A 22,374-nucleotide genomic window follows, 5' to 3' on the forward strand; every position below is an offset into this window, starting at 1 on the left:
TATTTAACATTTATAATTGTAGTCCTTGTGTTTTTGAACATGGCAAAGAAGATGCCACTCTCAAAATAGACCTGGACATGGTAAGATGTATGCAATATTGGAAGTGTTTTCTTTCTCAACATAGGAGACTTCAAACAATAAGGACTAGGTGCTTGATTTGGCAAAGGCGCTTCTGAACAATGACTATTTCCATTAAAATGTTGACTTTAGAGTCACTAATCCACATTATTCACTTTTCTAATCAGCACTTCCTGCTGGCAGCGAACACTCTATTCAGCTGTCAACGAGCTTAACACAATTCAGTTTTACAGCAACTACTGAAGACGGTATACTTGGCTGTAATGCAGTCCCATTTGATCATGATTTAACTATTCAACTTTCGAATAGAAACTGTACTTTTTTTTACCTAAGACAGATATCTCACCCTTTCGCAAATCTCTGGATAACCCATTCCTCATAGGCATGTGAAATTACTAAATCTAAAATAGACATATTACTCACATCTAAAATTATTTTAAAAAACCCTCTCTATTCCGATGAAGCTTCAGCAGACTCATTTACCATCAGAGAGGAAGAAGAAACCACCTCAACACAATACTTGGCCTTCTTTCTGAAGGAAATAGGAATAGCTTCATCCATCCAACTAAGCGAACACTTCCTGTCTGAGGACATTACGAGCAGTGACTCCATAGAGCCATTGCATGAAGAAAGGACACTTCCTGGTGCATTGGGGTCAAAATGAACAGCTACAGATGAAGGAGAGTGGGCACTTCCTGCCTCCGATGGTCAATAACTGAGACTCCAAAGATCCATTTAAAGTGGAGAAACACTTCCTGGCGTCAGAGGTGACTTTGTATGAGTCCATAGCTCACTAGAAGAGGACACTTCCTGACTTCAGCTGCTGAACAAGTTTCATTGATCCAATACACAAATAACTGACACTTCCTGGATACAAAGCATGGATTCATAAAGACAACTGGATGCTGCGTTGGAGGCGGGGCACGTTTAATTCCTATGAAAGTTGCTCAGTGGCGCATGAAACCAAAATGGCCTCACTGTTGAGTACAAAAATACCTGTGTCTGGGTCCATAAAACATGAGCAATTGCTTTTTGCTTATGCATTGCCTCTCTTCCGCAGCTTCATGGGCGATCTTGGCTCAGTTAAATGAATGTAAGACAATGGTAGAAAATGTCTTTCGGGACTAATGACGTAACGAACTGACACTCAGAGGTGGGAAGTAGTGGAGTACAAATACTTCGTTACTTAAGTAAAATGTTCTGGTATCAGTACTTTACTCCACTACTTATTTTTCTGACGACTTTTTACTTTTACTTCTTTAACACAAATACCTGTACTTTCTACTTCTTACATTTTCAAAACAGGCTGGTTACTTTAGTTTTAATCTGCGTTTGGTGGCGTGATCATTATTATTTAGAGTCATTGCGTGCCTATTGATTTGAACACGATCCGTGTATCCATCACTTCCTGGTCTTCTCTAAAGAAGAGGGACCAATGAAAACGTTGTCATGTTGCCGTTGTTCAGCATGGAAACATTCATTAGCTAACAATGACATTATTGTTCTATTAATATAAAGGGAGGTCAGTTACTCTTTAAAACAGATGGTAGTTATGGGTACTTTTTACTTAAGTACATTTTGAAGCCCATACTTCTTTACTTTTACTTGAGTAAAGAAGTTTAGTCAGTACTTCTACTTTTACCAGAGTATTTTTAAACATGAGTACTTCTACTTGAGTAAAGGATGTGCGTACTTTTGTCATCTCTGCTGACACTGAAGTTGAAGGACTGCCGTTTGGCCAAAATACAGACCAACAGCAATCATTCAGGGGATTATTTCAAAACTGTACATACTCACAAGTCCAAACCTGTAGCACAGATAGGGTCAAGGTAACAATTTCACAAAATTACACAAAGCAACACTGACTACCAACTGACTGGGGGTTTGGGCTGCTTTATGCATGGTTTGTATTATTCTGTTTTTCCATAAGTGGGAACACTAAAATTGTGCCTATACCGTGTGAATTTGACAACTTAAAAATGACTGCAGAATTGTACAAAAAGCTATAATAAACAATTACACTTTTACTTGCGTTTGCTGCATGTTTCTCGTTTTGGAACATTACATTTGTTTGTGAATTTCAAATAGAAAACAAGTAGAGTTTCAGGAAGGTGCCTATCATTTATTTTCTAACATAATTCTTGTGAAATCATTACTCGCTAAATGACCATAATGCATCACCTCACTGACTGAGTGGAAATGAAGGGTCTTTAGATTCTACAAAAACACGTTGTAAAGATAGGAGTAAAAAAAAGGAAGCAAGACGGAGTAGATGAAACACTGGACGATAGGACACAATGATGTGAAGGATGGATAAAGACTATGAAAAGAAGTAGAGAAAAGTAAGACGAAGCAGAAAGCGATCTGATGTAAGAAAAAGGGGGGGGTTATATGAGAGGAAAGGAGGAAAGAAAAATACAACATAAGTACAAGTGAGGGAAGAACAACGTTTTGAGGGGTAAGGAAGACAGAGAAAGGGAAGATGGAATATAAGACATTGAGAACAGGATGAAGGAGGAAGGAAATACAAAGGAAAATATGAGGATATATGAGAAAATCAATGAAAATCAAAAACATGAAAAAGGAAGGGACACAAAACAAAAGGGGGGGAGAGCGATGGGGTTGGGGTTCAGAAGATGAAAGAGAACAATACACATAGAAAAGATCAGAGAACAGACTAAAGATGAGGGCAGGAGATGATAAAAGAAAGTAGAGAAATAAGAGGAGGAACAGAGACAACATGAGAAGTTGAATTACAGCAAAGAGGTTCATAGAATATGAAATAACAGAGATGAGAGAAAGCATCATTGAATAACAGAGGAATGAAGGTAGAAGAAGAACAGAGATGGCAGACGAAGAAGAAGATGCTGCTTTTGATCCTATCAGCTCTTGGATGAGTTGATGTTCTTCTTCTTCACATATTTTTCTGACTTGCTGCATACCTCAGAGTTTTCCAGGTCCTCTGAAGTAAACACACACACACACACACACACACACACACACACACACACACACACAGGCAGCTATCTCACCCAGCAGCTGTTGATGTCGCTGCCAGCTCTGCTCTGCGGCTCCTCAGCTGGAGGAGGTTCTTGGCTGCAGACATAAAGCAGCAAGAATTCATGAGACCACAAAAAAAAGTTTCTCCAAGAATTATTTACTCGTCTGGAATGCGGAGAGGAGAGTCTGATTTAGATTTAGAGTAGGACCGCTACGGTAGGCTCTGTGGAGCTGCAGCTGAAAGGCACTGTTGGGATGTTTGTTTAGGAATGTGATCTGTATTAGATGACAAGTACGGGACACTTTCTTTTATATTTGCTCTTCGTTGCTACAAATCAACACAAGCAATTGAGACCATAAACTCATTTGGAATCAGTTTATTGGGGTGGTAAATCACCTAGGAAAGAGGGTAATAATTTTTTTCAGAGACTTCAATCAAATTGGACTTCTTGTGATCAGTGGAGTCTCCCCCTAGTGGCCATTGTAAGGAATGCAGGTTTAAAAAGCCACTTTTACATTGGCTTCCCTTTTTAGACCCGAAATAACCGCTTCCAAACAACCATAGAAATATGTTTTATATTCCACACGTTCTACTTGTAAAAATGTGGTGGCTATGTTACCCACAATGCATGGTGCCAGTCCAAAGTTTGGTCAGATATTTGGGCGTGTTTTGCCAATAGGGTTTTTAAAGCCTTGAGCCTCAAGAAGAGAAGGGTATGAGTCACAGAGGTCTGTCAACTCACATCCCATCCCAAATTGAAAGGTTTAACATTTGTAGTCTCAAGACCAAACTGACTATATAATATAGCTAAAATAAAAAGTGTTTTAAAAGTTAAATTTGTTTTAGCAGAAATACTTTATATTTGTTCTTACCTATTCAATCCTACCCCAACAGATACCACTGTTCAAGAGGTTTCCGTTGATAGCATAGTACCAGTTAACCCTTTAATAACCTTTTAATATTGACTTGATAAGCCTGATCAAATCAGAAGATATGCCTTGCAACTCAAGACACACACAGTTAGCGATACGGACAAAATAACCGAGTTGTGTTTATTTGATTTGACTTTAAATTGTTTCTTTATTTGTTTTACATAATAAAGTGGTTATCTTTATTTATTAAAAGTCTAATCCACTCGATCATATGTTATATTACATTTTGTCTATTTTAAATTGCTTCCTTGTGTTTTTTAACTTGGGTTTGATGAAGACTTAGAAGATACAGATTTATTTTAATTGTAAAGATGTCAAGAGGGTTCAACATTTTCAAATATAGTCAAAAACGTCCCTGAACACTTAGGTCCGTCCATTGTACATGTTCAGTGATACATTCACAGCTTCAGTCATTGGGCCGGCATTGGATCCCATGATGGATTTATTACATACTTTTCAGTTATTTCCAACTATCAAAATTCGAAATAACTGTCCACAGCCTTATTTGTACTTACTGACTAAACTGCAGTGAAATCACTTAGAGAAAGCACTTGATGAAATAGCTTCCAAAAAAAAAAAATGGTGTCTCTACAGAATTTGCTCTCTAATAAGAACATAAACTTACACACACATATTCACACATATAAACCAACTGCAAGCTGTCAACATTACTGCACCAAGTACAATATAACTTAGCAACACTGACATCTAGTGGGAGGAGACAGTGAGTGCATCAGGCTATTCATTCGGGGTTTTACTGGCAGCTACTGACCTTCATCCTGACAACCAGTCAGTTCAATGAACAGGAGCGTTTTGATGCCAAACACCGTCAGTGTGATATACATCTGAATACAGATTGAATTATGATTATATAGTTAGATCTCCATGTTAATCATGTTTGTGATTAACCCATAGGGATCATGATGGATCATCTATTCCCCTCCAAATTTCATCCAACAATATAGACTATCATCATATGTTTTAATAATGAATGATAAATGATGAATGAAGAGTCTACCTGAGGAAATCGGATGCCCTTCCAGGAAGTCCCCTCTGGCTGCATGACTGCAGAGTCTCCTTTAAAAGTTTTGGCCAAGTTGATCCAGGTTGAATTTGGGGAAAAAAATGAAACTACAACTCCCAGCGTCCCACAGTGACACACAACAACAAACGAGAGAGAGGCAGCAGCTGGGAGAGGAGACAGACAGACTGCGTAAAGAGACGCAAAGAGAGAGAAACTGGCAGAGTTTCTCGTCCATCGATGGGGTTTCTCACGGCTGCAGAGGAGGAGAACTGACGGAGAGAAATCCGCTCAAAATGGCTAAAAACCAAGAAGTGGAGCACATCGCTAAAAAGCTGGATAAAATGGTGCACAAGAAGAACACGGTGAGTGCAAAACAGCTGCTGCATCAGCATAAAACACGCGATCAGGTGGTGAGCCCTACATTTAACTGCTGAGAGGGACAATTCTGGAAACACATTGTTCAACTCTGCTCACTGACCTGTGGAGGAGTTAAATGTTTGCTGATAATCTCACTCAAAACAATGCCGGTGCTTCTGTTTTTGGTGATAAATCACTGCAGCGATTGGTCAAATAGCTGCCAATTAAATCCACCACACCTTGAGTCAATTGTCTGATCAACTCAATGCAGAGTTTATTAACTACATACCTCCAAAGGTTATTTAATATATATGGTGGCATTATTAGATTGCTGAGCTAAAACAGAAAATAATACAACTCGTTATAATATAATTTGTTTGTACTTGAAACATTTTGTTTTTACATTGGGAAAATCCAGTCAGTGGAGCGTAGGATAACTAAACATGTACCTTGGGGCTCTGTTGAGTTGTTTTTATTATAATGGAGAACTGATATCAAGTAATACATACATTGAAAAGAGCATGCAGTATTTGAGTTCAAAGTTCAAAGCAATTTCATCTGTTCAATTAAATGGAGACTTTTTGGATGATTCAAAAGATCCCCTCTGCAAACATTTCAAATGAGTGTGTGTTTGATTTGTTTTTAAAAGAACATGTAATCCTTCAACCTCATTGAAAAATCCACAATATGAATAAACAAATGTTTTTAGTTTCAAAAGTTTAAACAGTGGAAAGAAGATGTCTCATTGTTTGTGCACTGTCCAATGTTTGTATTTCCAAAACCTTGATTAATACCAATGCTGACCAAACCGTCAGTATGTCGGGGTTGAGAATATGTTTCCAAATATCTAGCCGTCACTTCCAATATTATTTTGGCTCTGGTTTGGATACTTGTTCCAATGTTTTCCACAGCTAGCTGCTAACTTTCCATTTGGTGCCAGCTTTGCAGAGCATGTTTTTATTGAATGGCTAACTGTGGCGGCACAGCCATTTAATCTGTGTTAAACCAGAGGATTAAAACGATAGAGCAAAGGAGGTTAAAAGCTACATAGAGCTGGGAATACTTCAACAGGTGTTTGGGGGCAGGAGGGAAAATGTCTTATTCAATAAAAAAACGCCTCTAATGTGCCCTTTTGGTACATAACACATGATAAAGGGCTGGCAGGCTGCCCTCTGATAGGAGAAAACATGGGGCAGTGCCATATACTGTGGGTTTTCCATCATGGTTTTCCCCCCTTTTAGTGTTTTATGAGACATTGCAACGGGTACACTTCTATACCAGCTCTATAGAGGTTGTTGGTGAACAAACAGTGGATTAGGGGGCTACATTTGAGCAGTGGGAACAGGGCTTACAGAAAAGTCTCAATGATTACACATCAATGATAATACTTGTTTACCCTATTCTCAGTAGATTTGTGGAAATGTATTGCTTTTATCTTTCTCGAAATAGTCTCACAGCAACAGTTTGCACAGAGATGTTTTGTCTTAAACATCACAGTGGGATTTGGAAGTAGACGCATGAATAATACAACAGTCTCTTCTGCTTACATGTATTTTCCTCCTCACTGTCTGTCTTTGTGTCTAATAATTATTTTGTTCCTTTTATCCGTGCATGTCTTTTAGTTTCTGTGTCGCCTACAGTATGTGGTAATGTGGGAACACATCCTGCTTATTTCCCTGCAGTACCCTCTCATTTGGCAAAGAAAGCACAGCTATGGACTCCTCCTCCTGGACACTCTCCTGTTCTAAAATGTTAATCATTTTCAGCATAGCATTATAATAAGGGATTTCAAATAAGATAAGCTATGTCTCCCTTTTTCTCTAGCCCTAAAGGCTTTGCATTGTGTTAATTCCCCCAAATATGCACTTCCTGGTGTCAGGTATGGACTGGTCCTCATTAATTGACAAATTGAAGTCTCTTAAATTACATCTCCTGACCTGGTCCCATCATTCTCTTGGTAACCTTTATTTTTACACTGAACGATTGTCTCGGGGCGTGTGGGTGACAGCTGTGGGGGTTAGTCTTGGGAAGAAGCCATGAATCTTCTCATGCAGTAGAAAAGGCCACCTTGACTCTACTGGATAAATGAATGTCCACTGAAACAGATATGTCTGTCTTCTTGGTGTTCACTCTCTGAAGTGTAAATGTGGTGAGTTGACCTCGTACAGGGTAAAAATGTGATTTGAATGTTTTATGTTGTCGACAGGACGGAGCTCTCGACCTGCTGATGGAACTGAAGAACATCAAGATGTCTCTAGAGACGCTGCAGGTAAATAACTCCACCCCTCTGCCATGTCCCCATCAACATCAAGTGCACCTATAGTCTGACACAGCTGAGACAGGAATAGTTATCACTGCACATGTCTGTTAAATTAGGGCATGGACATTCTGCACAGTCAAAATTGCAAAAGGAAGTGGGGACTTGCGATAAACCAGGGTGTTTAAAACATTTAGGCAGTATGATTTTGAATACCGCCATGAATTCAGACGCTCTGCTTTGACGCTGTATTCATGTGATGATTAAACAGATGGGATTTACAGCAAAGTTGACAGTTTGTTTGAGCAATCAAATGGTACTACCAATATCTTTCATTCATGCCCACTGGAGAACACAAAATAGACGGCGCTTTAGATGAGAAAATATTGATATAACTTTTATTTCCACAATTTTAACCACTGTAGTCCACCAGAGTGGGGATGTCTGTGAACGCGGTGAGGAAACACAGTTCAGAGGAAGAGGTTCAGACTCTGGCCAAAGTTCTCATCAAGTCCTGGAAGAAACTGCTGGGTAAGAGGCGGTGTGTTGCTTGTGTATTTTTCACTTTGTGCGGACAGCATTGACATCTATCGATGCTCTTTGATAGAAAACAATGGGTGCGGCGTACATTTGTTTTGTGTGTTGTCTTGCAGACGGTGCAGAGGGGAAGCTGGAGGAGGAGAAGGAGAAGGAGAAGGAGAAGGAGAAGAAGAATGAAGACTCTCCTGTGAGGTCATCCTCCACCTCCAAGGACTCTGGCAGCACTGAGAAAAGGTCTGTCGCACACTGATGACATCACTTTTGGTTACATCTACTCTTACATTTTGTTTCTCTTATGATTGGCTGTGAATAAGAAAATATGAAGAACAGACCATCTATTTCTATTTCTTTTTTTTGTTGAGAAAGGGGCAGGAAATACAAGATTATTATTTTCTTCTCCCTACTCCTTTTCGGGTATGGTGTGTTTATAGATGTTTTTTTAATAATTGTTATACATTATGTTGTGCATACCATGAACGGAACAAATAAAAAATGAAATGAAATTAGTAGATGTCACTGTGACAGAAGTGAAAGTACAGTTTCCTATTTCATGTAGGAAGATTTAAAGTGGAACCGACTCCAAATTCCACTTCATTTAATAATGTCTCCTCCTCTGACTCAGCAGTAACACATCGGGGGACTCGTCCACCACCCCTACTCCCCCAATCACTCCCACCACACCCACCACTCCCACCACACCCACCACACCCACTACACCCACCTCTCCGATCCCCCCCATCCTCCCCGCTCAGGTCAGCTCCTTCCCCCCTCCCCCCGTCACCACGGACAGTGTGAGAAACAAGTGTCGAGAGCTGCTGGTGGCGGCGCTGCAGACTGACGGTGAGAAGACCCTTTACAATATATGAGTAAAGTATAAGAAAACACACGGTTGATATTTTAATATCTCAAATTGATGTATGTGTGTTTGTGTTGCAGGTGACTACAAGAACATTGGAGCCAACTGTGGGTATCTTGCAGCACAAATCGAAGAGGATATCCTTTTGTTTCATCAAGATTTTAAAACTCTACAAAAACACACGCTAACATACAGAAAATGATTTTACAACTGAATGAAAGATATTAATTTGAGTGTACTCGGTGTGTTTCACTTTGTAAGATACATTTTAAGCTAATTCACTGATGTATATAATGTGTGTTTGATCATCACTTGTGAGTCCTTGACTGCTCGTCGTGCCCACATATCTTCCATGAGTTTAAGACGACAGATTTAAAGTATAAAACTCGTCTAAGAAGCAGAATCTCTAACCTCAAGGACCAGAAGAACCCTGACCTGCGGCGTAACGTGCTGTGTGGAAACATCTCGGCTCAACGCATCGCCTCCATGACCGCTGAGGTCAGTCATCCTTACCTCTGCAAGGGGCTGTTTCATTTCGTTTTTTAGGGTTAAAGGTCACCTATTATGCAAAATCCACTTTTTCATGTCTTTTATACATCAACATGTGTCCCCTCTGTGTTAAGAGATTCTGAAAGTTTCAGGAAAAAACCCCCTCTCTTTTTGTCCTGATCCATTTATATAAAAACCTGTCTGAAAATGAGCTGATCAGATTTTGGCCACTATATGATGTCATAACGATGTTTTGGCTTGGGTAACCATTAGCCAATCACCAACCAACGTAAGGCGTAGAGTAATCATAGATAACACGGCAGGGTCCGTTACAGTTTGTTTTCATCTGATTTAAAATAAACAAAGTCTTGGCTTTCAGAATATTAAACTTGTTTCGGAAAATTCAGATGATAAATACAACTTTGAAGCTTGTAACGGCATAATTACAAGCGGAGAACGGAGTAACTTAACGTCACAGCAGGCATAACAACAGCCGACGTTTCTCGTGAGTGTTTTCCCCGGGAAACAAACGCAAAATTACACAAACACACACACACACGTACACACACACACTCGCGGGCTTCACCCAGACCAGTAATCCAAACCAAAATATCTTCCCTGCGTAGTATTCTGATCATTTGCTAATAATCAATCAGATCGATGGATTCCAGAGAAGAGGAAACTTGACTCGGTGACAGTCATTATATAATGTGACATATTTTGCTTAATATTTGGAGTACAAAAACAATCCTGATATCATTAGAAAGCTAGGAATCTCCTCTTTCCAACAGTGTATACAACTCAAAATGTGTCTTCGGGTCAATGCGACTGATTTCGATGGAGCAGGTCACAAATATCTCTCAGAGGGGCTCCTTATTTTTCAACTAAAGTAGCAGACCCCGCTGAAAACAGAGGGGTTTATGGGATGCTGCAATGATCTGTTTGGTATTTGGAGCCAAATACTTCAGAGACATGTTTTGTATATATCTCAGAACTATAATATATTGATGAAAAACAGTATAATAAGAGATCTTTAAGGGTAGACTTTAGGTTGAGAAGGGGGTACTTGATTACAACAACTGCAGTACTGCTATGTGTGTGCAGGAGATGGCGAGTGCAGAGCTGAAGCTGATGAGAGAGGCTCTGACTAAAGAGTCCATCAGAGAGCATCAGCTGTCCAAGGTCGGGGGGACGGAGACGGACATGTTCATCTGCGGCAAGTGCCGCGGAAAGAGATGCTCATACACACAGGTAGGAACACACATGACTACACACCAGAGATGGCAAAAGTACACACATCCTTTACTCAAGTAGAAGTACAGATACTCGTGTTTAAAAATACTCTGGTAAAAGTAGAAGTACTGACTAAACTTCTTTACTCAAGTAAAAGTAAAGAAGTATGGGCTTCAAAATGTACTTAAGTAAAAAGTACCCATAACTACCAACTGTTTTAAAGAGTAACTGACCTCCCTTTATATTAATAGAACAATCATGTCATTGTTAGCTAATGAATGTTTCGATGCTGAACAACGGCAACATGACAACGTTTCATTGGTCCCTCTTCTTTAGAGAAGACCAGGAAGTGATGGAAACACGGATCGTGTTAAAATCAATAGGCACGCAATGACTCTAAATAATAATGATCACGCCACCAAACGCAGATTAAAATTAAGGAACCAGCCTGTTTGGAAAATGTAAGAAGTAGAAAGTTCAGGTATTTGTGTTAAAATGTAAGAAGTAAAAGTAAAAAGTCGTCAGAAAAATAGGCAGTGGAGTAAAGTACTGATACCAGAACATTTTACTTAAAGTGGACCTATCATGCTATATTTGAATAATATAGTATGGGACCATACCTATATAAGGCATATTTATACTTTTTTTTTTTCAAAATACCAACAGATCATGCATTTTAGCCATGCCTCATTTTGCTCAATTCGACATTTTTTAGCTCTGTTTTTGCAAGGGCAGATTCAGTGAGAACAGCACCATCTACAGGCCTGGCATATGTACTACAGCGTCTCCAGCGCTTTCGAACGGCAATGGCCGTGGCTGTCTCCTCCTGATTGGTGGAGTTGGCCCAATAGCCGTAGCGCCACCGTCCTGACGTCAGGACAGTGTTCAAATCTGGATCAGTTTTTATCAGATCCGTTGCAGCCCCTTTTTTAGAGATTTGGGTATGGAGGAAAATAGAGAGGGTTGTGTTTTCTGACACTTGGTGAGTTCCCTGGAACACCGGGGACACATATTCATGTATAAAAGACGTACAAAAGTGCATTTTGCATGATAGGTCCCCTTTAAGTACAGTAACAAAGTTTTTGTACTCCACTATTTCCCACCTCTGCTACACACACAGTAGGGAATGTTGGCTTCCCATAGACAAATGATCATAGGCGACTGGGATATTAAAGTCTAAAATCAAAAGTAAAAATGTAAAACTTCATTCCAAAATAAAAACAGCTTGAACTCAACCTGCAGCAGCGGCCTGTGAAAATTGTCCTGAATGCAGTGGCTAAGTAATACAACACAGAGAGCACAAGGGACAAATGTTCTCTGTTTAAAAATTGAACTAAAAGGTTTTGGTAGAATTTTTAATATACATTTCCTTCTACGAGTGCATTGTGGATAAGGACACGTTTTTATGTTTTTTGGTAAGCAGGGATACAAAGAAAATGAAAGCAGTGCTCTTTTTTTCAATGTTAAAGTGAATTAATAATATTGTGTCCCAAAATAATCAATAATGATGAACTCAAATGCTTCTCGTGATGTTTTGTGTGTTTCAGGTGCAGATCCGCAGTGCTGATGAGCCGATGACCACCTTTGTGTTGTGTAACAGCTGCGGCAACCGATGGAAGGTAGGGACACACAAAATAATGATTTAAGATTTATAAAATATTGGGTACGTTCTTAAAGGTAAAACATACAGCAAATATAATTGAAAACATGTCAGCGAAGCAGTGAATGCTTAGACTAAAGTACACAAGTGCTCCATATAATTTACAGTATATCCACACATGAAATATTAGTAAATATGCATCCAACCTCACACAACAAACAAGAACCCATAAGAATCTTAAAAAACCTTTTCAAAAAGTCTATGATATAAAAATACAACAATTTACCCAAGTCAATCTTTTTAAAAGGAATGTATAATGGTCACTTTTCAAAGACATTATCAAACATATTAGTCCTTATACATTATGTGACCTTCTTCATCAAAGTAAAACACTTGTAAAGGATATTTATGAAATGATTTACAGGAGGAGGCAGGTCAATTTAAGCGCTTTTACTAAATAACAATATTGCAGCTCATCTGTAACTGTAATAAAGGTTAAATTGACCCGAGTGTCAGTATGACTCTCACCACAAGATGGCAGCAGAGACCAGACTCTTCATGTTTCTCCTCCGCTTCCTCTCCACTCACCTTCATGAGTGCTGCCTCCCTTTACATATTGTATGTCCGCCTTATTCTCTCTTTCACCTGTTTCTCTTCTTTTCTCACTTCTTCATATCTTTTTATTTATTTCAATTTTCCTTCTTTCTCCCTTTTCTCCAGTTTTCTCACATTTCTCCTTGTCCTCCCTCCCCCCCTTGTTTACATCTCATGCCTCCCCCCTGTCCTTTCCCCCTCCTCCCTCCCTCTCCTTTTCTCTCCACAGTTACTCCCTCCTCTCTCTCCTGTACTTTTTCAGGCCCCTCCCTTATTTAGCTCCTGGCTGTAGGTCAAGGTGAAGCCACACATTTGAGCAGCTTGGATTGTGGGAAGTGTTTCCGTTTCAGCATTTTGAGAATCTGAAACATGTCGGTAGGCTCTGACATTATTATCAGTTTAATAAAGCTATCTTTGATAAACTGATAAACACCTCTCTAACCTCAGGAATCATTTCAAGCAAAGTTTGAAGTTGCAAAATACTGAAAACGTTCAGTATTTTGTAGGAAATTCTGACAAAATGACACACAGATTTAACTTTGTGTTAAGTTTAATGTTGGCATAATATATAATTGCAGGCTTCTTTTTATTTATTATGACAGAACTGTTTCTGATATGGATGGATGGGCGGTTTACATTTTGGCGGTTCAAGATTTTAACTACATAAAACAACAATGTTATTTGAGTTTGAAGCTAACCCTAACCCACGATTCAATTTACCAGTTATTTTACTTAATCTAACATTTTACTCAATGTTACACATTTAAATGTATTTTCTGTAAGAATTTTAACCACAACCTTTCTTTCTGTCTTCCAGTTTTGTTGAGGTGTGTGTGTGTGTGTGTGTGTGTGTGTGTGTGTGTGTGTGTGTGTGTGTGTGTGTGTGTGTGTGTGTGTGTGTGTGTGTGTGTGTGTGTGTGTGTGTGTGTGTGTGTGTGTGTGTGTGTGTGTGTGTGGTGTGTGTGTGTGTGTGTGTGTGTGTGTGTGTGTGTGTGTGTGTGTGTGTGTGGTGTGTGTGTGTGTGTGTGTGTGTGTGTGTGTGTGTGTGTGTGTGTGTGTGTGTGTGTGTGTGTGTGTGTGTGTGTGTGTGTGTGTGTGTGTGTGTCCACAGTGGGGAGATGCAGAGAGCAGCAGGAGGGTGGAGATGCTGTGTGTGTGATCATGAAGCAAAATGACTAAAAGTGAATTTGAATTTGGATTCAGAAATATGAATTTCTTTTTTTGTTTTATTTTGTATAATTTCTTTTTTTATATATAAACCTAGTGAAAGCTGTAATATATTTAAAAACGAATATGAAGGTCCATGTTGTGTATATGGTTTAGTTTGTATTGTATGCAGCACTTATAAAGAGTTTATTTCTTATTCTAGATGAAGCTTTAAACCAGATTGAATCACATTTAGGATTTGTGGAAACAGCTTGTTGTGCTGACACAATATTTTGCCCTTAACATTTCTATTAAAGTTGCACTTTAATTAAGACCACATCGCTGCAGTGTCTTCTTTTATTTCTGGCTTGATTGGTTCCTGCTTGGTTTTAAAAAAAGGTAGCAATATATATCTTAAATAGTATTTTGTAGTCTTTTAGAGTGCATGTCCTGGTCATATTTTCTTCATATTTGTGGATAAGGGATATTTATTTATTAGAATTTAACATTGGTTAAATCAATTGGCATAAAAGGTTTAGATCCAGATGAAGATTGTTCTATTATTAATAGATAAAGCATGTATCAATTTTCAAGTATTCATATTTTGAATTTTGTTGAGAAATAGAAAATGTGGCAATTGAAACAACCTTTAATTGTTACACATGCATCCAGCACCGCACACGCAGCAACATTTAGACTTTGTTCATATTAGTGCATTTAACCCATCCTGCTAAGAAGCATACACAGCTTTTATACAGCGCCTAGGGAGCAGAGTGGGGGTCTGCTGCCTTGCTCATCGGCACCTCAGTTAGGGGAATTGAACTGGCAATCAGCCAAGTCCCTATTGTATGAACAAATGCCACACAACCATTTTGGGTTATTACTGAAATGACATCCACATTGCTGTCAAAGGGTTTCTGTATTCAGCTTTACTTTGACTCAACAACTACATGACTTATAACGCAACATACTGTAACCCACCAGTGATGTCACAGTGTACTGACACACCCGAAAACATGTAATAGGTTAGTGACCTTTAAAGCATCTTAACTTTATCAAAATATGAATCTCACATAATACTGGTTAAAATGAGGTTCCAAAGTCCACTGATGTTCAGATGTTCTAGATTTTTAAAGCCACATTAGACCACACTATGTTTAATAAGTGACATTTTCTGATGACACTCATTGTAATAACAAATAATATATAATTTGAAATGTTTGAGCACTATCAGTTTGATGTTGATAACAAACGTTAAACATTAAAGTCCTTCCACTTAAATACTGTTGATACAATTCCTTCTCATGACCAGTGAGGCCATTATTCTTTCTCAGTTCATTTAACTGAACATCACATGTACAAGTAACAAAAAAACACATAAATCCCAACTGACTCAAGTGTAAACCAGAGATGTCGAGTCCGTTTTCCAAATGGCGCTGGAGGTGCGAGCGTGTTGACAGAGGTGATGAAAAGTGTTGAGAAAGCAGAGCGGAGAAAGCTGCTGTTGTGTTTGTTGTGGAAACACTGCTGAGCTCTTTCCATACAAGAGCATGGGAGAGAGAGGGAGGAAGGTGGAGAGACAGCCAGGTTAGGTGTCTTCTTTCTGGATGGAAAACAGACCGAATTCATGAAGTCCAAACAGAACACAGAGCAGAAATAGTTACTCAGTGGAAAGCAAAACAGGTTACAAACTGACCATGTAATTCTCTCTCATTTGTGATTTTGACCATGTTTGGTTACAGCATGGTCAGGATAAGGAAACGTATATGAAAGACAATGTTGCGATTAATTTCACCGCCCATTTGGAAATGATGCTTTAATATTAGATCCAAGTAATGACTGTCTGACTTTGTACTGTATAAAAAGCCTCCTTATGATTTAAGATCTTGTTACTTTGGTACGTTCAGTTATCAGAACTGATGCAAATCGAAAAAGCTAGCAAAATAAAAATATTGTAGGCTACTGAAAGAAATCAAGGTTGCTAGCTAAGCTTGTTAAACGTTCTATTTACATGTTAGCTATATGCTAATGTTAGCACAAACCAGGTTCAGTTTCAACAGGGCTATTGTTTCCAATGTCAAGAGTTTCCTTGAAATAACTAATGTTTTTTTTTGTAGGGGTGGGAAAAAGTATTTTATGAGATGTTATAGTTGGGTTAAGTTAATGAATCATTGGGAATTGCCAGAGGAATTCCCTTAAAGTATTGTTAATTAGACCCAAGAAAATATCCTTTCATTAATCCTTTAACGAGTCATTTTTCCCTTTATTTTTCATTATGTTTAATGTATGGTTGAGCTGTGGTAAGTTCAGCTGACCTACTGTACACTGTCGAGATATTAAAGGTCCCATGTCATGGCCATTTCTACTGATCATAATTCCATTGTTGAGGTATACTAGAATAAATGTATATTGTGCAATTTTCCAAACTCACATTGGTTTCTCATACAGCATCTCTGTATAGTATGTGTATTCACTCTCTGTCCTAAACGGCTTGTTGGAGCTCCTGCCCCCTCCCTCCCTGTGAGCCCAGTGGCCGTCTGCGAGACAGCGAGACTCTGCGGAACTCAGCCTGGGCACACACACACACACACCCGCAGCCTGGCTGGGAGTTTGTGTGTGTGCCCAGGCTGAGTTCCGCGGAGTCTCGCCGACCCCACACCAGTGAGCCAGCTCACAGTGTCCCGCTCCTCGCAGCAGCGAGCCTCGCAACGTCCCGCCGAGTGTGTGTGTGTGTGTGTGTGAGGAAGTCCGCGGATTGGTCCAAACGTAACGGCTCCGCGGACGTTACGTTACGCCACTATACCAGAAATACGTCACTATACCCAAGAAGTAAACAATGGAAAAAGAGAAATCTCCAACGAGGCGTTCTGGGGCAGCATAGACAGGTCTTTTCTGTGTTAGAGTTTTACTCGCTACAGGGTGTACTTTGAGGGTTTGTGACTCTGCAGACCGTTTACATGCATAAAAAGCTATATAACACACAAGGGGACGGGTAATAACCAGAAAAGCATGACATGGGACCTTTAAACGCAAAAGAAAATGTGAACATAGCATTTATTTATTCAATTTGACTTACAATTAGTATGTTTTTTTCAGGACATATTGGAATTTACTAACTTTACTTTACTTTGTGCAGCCGGTATAAAAACATGTTAAATTTAAGATCCATTTGACGCTGGTGTAGTATTATTTTAAGTGACTAATCTGCATTTAATAGCAAGCGCTTTAGTAAGTAAATATTACGTTTTGGGTAACTTGGAAGCAGAGAAGGAGGTAAAAAAGGCCCTCAGCATGTGAACTAAACTGTGCGTTTCTGAAAGCGATAAGCAGGAGAAGTGAAGTTTATCAGTGTCCATCAACGCATGCTAAAGAGAGGAATGCTGGGAAAGAAACATGGATGGACAGATAAAGAAATCTAAGTGTGGGAGAGTGTGTTTGTGTGAGAAATGGAGGTATGAGAGTGTGTCTATATACTAAATAAGTGTACGTATGTGTGTGTGTCTGTGTCACAGAGAACTACTTCCAAACACAAACATATCAAGTTACAGTGAACTGTGGAAAAAGACCAGACACCCACACACAAACTCCAAACCTGTGTGTGTGTGTGTGTGTGTGGTGGTTTCCTTTAGGAACTGAGTGTTGGGAGTATCAACAAAAAGTCAACAGCTCTGTCTCTCTTCACTCGGTTCATGTTCACTTTCAGTTCAAACTCAAACTGCAGTTTCACATTAGAGAAGTGAATGTACTTGAACCGCTTTACCTGAAAGGAACTATCTCAAGACGTGTTGTGCATTTATGTAAAAAAACATGTTGGCCAAAATGCTTCGATAGGATTATATAAAATACCCAGACATTGGTATTTGTATCCGCCTTAAAACTCCAGTATCAAATGCAGTGTAGCGAGAGGCATGGACGATGGCAGAGCAGAGAGTTGATTCCTAGTTGAGACATAAGAAATAAATTGAAGACACAAACTCAGAACAAACGAGGCCGCTTCTCATTGGATGTTCAAGGGTTTCCGTTTATATATGTACAATTAAAATCACAGTTTTAACAAAATATAAAATAAATAACATTAACAATACTAAGATAAATGCATTCCGAGTCACCAGTCTGGTTAAGATCTAGGCATCTCTTTTTTTGAATCTGTTGTTTCTGCCTGCGCAGACAACTACACACATTTTCCTCAAACTACATTTCCCATGAAGCACTGGGTGTAAGCATCCCATCTCACATAACATATTTTTTTTCTCTATATATTTTTTTTCTTAGTTGTTTTTCAATAATATATCTATATATATTTATATTTTTTTGCACCTGGGATTTCCTCCCACCCCCCTTCCTGAATTGACCAACCACAGTTCAGCCCTGCAGCCTCCTGCAGCCAATCAGGAGCAGGCGTCCGAGTGGGACAGACAGTGGTGAGGTCAAGGTGAGAGGTCACAGAGGCAGAGGTCAGCAGCAGCAGTGCCCAGGTAGGCCACCCTGGTGTGTGTGTGTGTGTGGGTGTGGGTGTGTGTGTGTGCGTTTTGTATTACTATACTTATTAGGAACACTTTAACAATCATTTTAGGAACTTTAGAGGTCTTTTATCATAGTTTCTAAGCAATAAAACTGCATTTTAGCCACCCTTAAAGCCACAAATATTTTCAAAATCTTTTTCATCAAGCCAAATGGCACAGAAAATATATTTTAAAGTAATTTAAAATACCAAAAAGCTGCCGATCAAATTTGTCGTTTGTTGAGCAGATCAATTAATAGTGAAACATAGAATTATCTCATTATTTAAAGCCATTCGAGCCATTAAAAAAAAAAGGTCACCCAGGCCTTTGAGACATATTGGACAATATACCATTTAGAGGGTGTGTTGCACTCAACATGAATACATGATTGCTGTATTTCAACAGTAACAGACTGTAGGGTGCAGTACTTCTTTACAGCTGAATGGGTCAGAGTGGATTGTGAAATATTACATGATACTGTAACGGTTACTTTGGTAGGCTTGGTCATATCATGCTGAGGGTTTAATTTAGCAAGATGATAGGGCTGCTCAATTAATCGTATTTGAATCGCAATTACGATTTTGGCTTGCAACGATTATGAAATCAACACAATCGAAATAAAACTATTTAAAAAAAAAGTTCAGGGTAATCAACTGTTAAAAACATACTGTTCAACATTTTTTTTTCAATAAATTGATGTTTTCAAGGTAAATAGATAATCGTTTTTAATCATCGTGATATCAATTATTGACCCACATAATCGAGATTATGATTTTTGCCATAATCGAGCAGCCCTACAAGATGAGGTAAAGATCCTCTGAAATATAGTAACACAAACTGTGTAAATGTGTGTGTGTTTTTTCCAAACTCCAGTGTTTATTGCACCTGTGTGTGTGTCTGTGGAGTTGTGTAGGGTGGGGGATCAGTACACTCTAAGAGGATTTTTTTCCTCTTTTTTGCAAAGAATCCAGGAAGGGGTCAGAGTGGGAGAATTCAAGAAACAAAAAGAAAATCAACAAAATTGAAATGTTCCGTATAGTTTTCTCTTAAAAAATAGACGTCTTGTCTGTTTGTAAATCAGTAGTCGGAGGGAATTGACATCCATCCATTTGTCCTTTTTGTTTATCGCAGAGTGAAATGATTGAGCCAGCAAACGAGTGGATAAATAAACAGCAAACAAGAAACACACGTTTTCGTTGTGGTTTGTCGCGGGGGGGTTGAAGGGAGCGCCCTGTGTTTTCCAGTTGAAAGAGAGAAAGAGAAGAGAGAAGGAATCAGACAGCATCCATCTTTTTCTGTTGCCTTTCTCGAAACCACAGGAGGAAAACAAGGTGATTAGGCGGGTGGAGGATAGGAACATTCACCTTTTAACTGGCTCTGAAAGGTGATTGGACGGCATGAGGGGCGGGGCTAATATGTAAAAATCCACTTAGGATCCATGGCACAGATGTGTATTTCTCCCATTGAAATGCATTAAAGTCTCCCAAGTAATCATGTGAATCGCCACATATCCCAATAAATATGTCTTTCTGTTTAGAAGAAAGTCAAAAAGAGGAAAAAGGTGAGGTAATGAGGAAGGAGGAGATGTCCTTAGGTAGAAAAATAGGTTGTAAGGTTAAATAGAAGGATGTACTGTAGGTGGAAGTAACAACATGGCCAGTAAAAATGTTTTAAGAATTTTTCCAGTTTAAAACTAATTTAAGGGACCCTTATAATAAAAACGTGTTTATGTAGAGTGTTATTTAAAATTAGCAGATATATGTAATTTTTTAAGGGTTTTTATCAATACTGTTATCAGAGACAGAAATATGGTATTTATCAGACTACAATTTATTTTGCTTTTTAACATTTTTCCTAATCTAATGGGTGTTTGTTATAAATAAAAATGCATTATCGGATTTGTTTTATTTCAATATCAGTATTGGCCTAATAAATTCAATTAACAAAAATGCTATGAATCGAGTTCTGACACTATTTCAGACTTGTTTTCATGATAACAATTTTTTATTTTAAAGTATTCATAAAATATGTTTAGAATATTGTTTTGATTACACAACATTGTATTATCTGTATTGTGGTTTTCTTTTATATTATTGCAATACTACTGTAAAATGGGATGGGAATGGGAAGGAGAAAGGATCAGAGTAATGTAAGAAAAGATTGAATGAGAACAAACTGGAGAGAAAAGAAAAAGGAGTTATTGGCAACGGTACTAAACGTTGAGGAATAAACGAGAAATGAAAAGAAAGTATTGGCAGTAATCGGAGAGATTTGGGATTTGTTGAAATGGAGTGAGGAGTCGTCTGATCTTTTTTGGAAAGTTTGGTACTGGGAGGAGTGTGTGAGAGAAGCGATGAAATGATCTGGCATCCATCCTGTGAGCTCAGGGAGAGGAAGAGGAGGAGGCGGCACTAGGACTCGGAGGAGGTGCGCGAGCCGCCCTGAACGAGCGACCTGTAGATGCTGGAGGAGAGGAATCGTGGGTAGGAGTCCCGGTGCATCAGAGTGTAGATCTGGAGCTGGGCGTCTTCAAACACGTGAGGCGTCGGGTTCTGCCTCTTCCTGTTGATCATCTCTCGAACCCGGGCGTCCAGGCTCACCTGCAGGGAGAGGCAGAGGAGTTTAGTGAGGAGAGGGGATTCATAAATACATGCATTTGATGTTTTAGCATATTATTTACATCTTCACCTTCAACCATCAAAACTTTCTAAAAACAAACAACTGTAGGAATTAGTGGTAAGAGAGAGACTTGACAATCTTTTTAAATATGAGGCTGGTCTATTAACACTTTGATTATAATATTGGTCATATTAGTTTATCAAAGATATATTAGTATCAGCATACATTTAGGTTGATAGTAAAAATGTCTGAACTGAATGATAAGAACTGTTCAAATCTCTAGAGGATAGTAAAGGAGCTTCAACGCTTCCTATATGAACCCCTTTCAGCATAGGACACATTGGACCACACATTGCGAAAGGATAGGAGATAATGATGTCCCACAATTCCTTGCGGTCAGAATATGTAAAGTGACGCACCATTGACCAGTCATGAATACAACCCATAGTATGCCATATCTTGCCGAGGTGCTTATAGGCTATCTTTCACAACAATTTGTCAAACCAAAAGACGAACTATGAACGATCAGCTAACTACTGCTGTAAAATCATTACATTAAGTCTAATTAAACTATTTCTATAGATGTCAACACATTTGAATGGGGATATGCACAGTAGTAGATGTAGTTGATGTGTCAGCTTAAGAAGTGATGCATATGTTGCATTTAGTTATCTATATTCAACTATTTCCATACAATAATACTTCTAATTGGGATTTATGTGGATTAAAAACGTGGACAGTACGGTGAGGGAGAGCACCAGCAACCATTTAGTTTCACTTTCCTTTATATCGAATTTTAATTCCAACCTTGGTAATGAAGTAAGATGAGGTTAAGGAAAAGTGGTTAGGAAAAGATATACTTGATATTTTTTAATATTCGACCTTAACACTAGAACCGCCAACCGGGTCAATTTGACCCAGAGCTGTTTTTTTTTGTGTGTAACTTTTTTTCAATAAAATATTAAAGTCTTCCAGTCCGTGACTTTTCCTGAAAGTGTGTTATGTAGCACCCTATGTTGTTAAAAATGGTCAATATGAAGTCAGATTGAAGAAATCGCCCAAAAAATTGCCATTTATACCTATTTCCGCCAAGCGGGTCATATTGACCCCACCCCTTTTCATATAAACATGACGTGTTGCTATAGC

The 22,374-nt window shown here is 38.8% G+C and overlaps 2 protein-coding genes across 4 annotated transcripts in view; one reads left to right on the forward strand and one right to left on the reverse strand.

The window, feature by feature from the left end:
• Positions 1 to 5,188: 5,188 nt before the first annotated feature.
• On the forward strand, positions 5,189 to 13,831 carry tcea2 (transcription elongation factor A (SII), 2). Of its 3 annotated transcripts, none has more exons than XM_034131847.1 (10): positions 5,189 to 5,397; positions 7,599 to 7,661; positions 8,075 to 8,180; positions 8,303 to 8,423; positions 8,812 to 9,029; positions 9,126 to 9,182; positions 9,389 to 9,543; positions 10,639 to 10,785; positions 12,315 to 12,386; positions 13,779 to 13,831. In XM_034131847.1, the coding sequence occupies exons 1-10, from the start codon at positions 5,329 to 5,331 to the stop codon at positions 13,785 to 13,787; spliced, it is 1,017 nt and encodes a 338-aa protein (XP_033987738.1). In that variant the 5' UTR covers positions 5,189 to 5,328; the 3' UTR covers positions 13,788 to 13,831. The 3 variants fall into 3 exon arrangements, with proteins under 3 accessions (XP_033987738.1, XP_033987739.1, XP_033987740.1); XM_034131848.1 differs by having other exon boundaries at positions 8,815 to 9,029; XM_034131849.1 differs by lacking the exon at positions 10,639 to 10,785 and having other exon boundaries at positions 13,779 to 13,819.
• A 6,464-nt stretch (positions 13,832 to 20,295) lies between these two features.
• Positions 20,296 to 22,374, reverse strand: part of rgs19 (regulator of G protein signaling 19) — a 31,020-nt gene continuing 28,941 nt past the window's right edge. The window contains exon 5 of the mRNA XM_034131778.1: positions 20,296 to 21,209. Coding sequence (XP_033987669.1) covers positions 21,021 to 21,209 — 189 coding nt within the window. The 3' untranslated portion in view covers positions 20,296 to 21,020. The remainder of the gene's footprint in view (positions 21,210 to 22,374) is intronic.

Source organism: Trematomus bernacchii, unplaced genomic scaffold (genome assembly GCF_902827165.1).
Source record: "Trematomus bernacchii unplaced genomic scaffold, fTreBer1.1, whole genome shotgun sequence".
Taxonomy (NCBI): domain Eukaryota; kingdom Metazoa; phylum Chordata; class Actinopteri; order Perciformes; family Nototheniidae; genus Trematomus; species Trematomus bernacchii.

Coding starts and splice junctions, on each gene's coding strand:
- tcea2 (XM_034131847.1), top strand. CDS start 5,329: ATGGCTAAAAACCAAGAAGTGGAGCACATCGCTAAAAAGCTGGATAAA. Junction 8,424..8,811: donor TCTGGCAGCACTGAGAAAAG/GTCTGTCGCACA, acceptor CCTCTGACTCAG/CAGTAACACATCGGGGGACT. Junction 9,030..9,125: donor GGCGGCGCTGCAGACTGACG/GTGAGAAGACCC, acceptor TTTGTGTTGCAG/GTGACTACAAGAACATTGGA.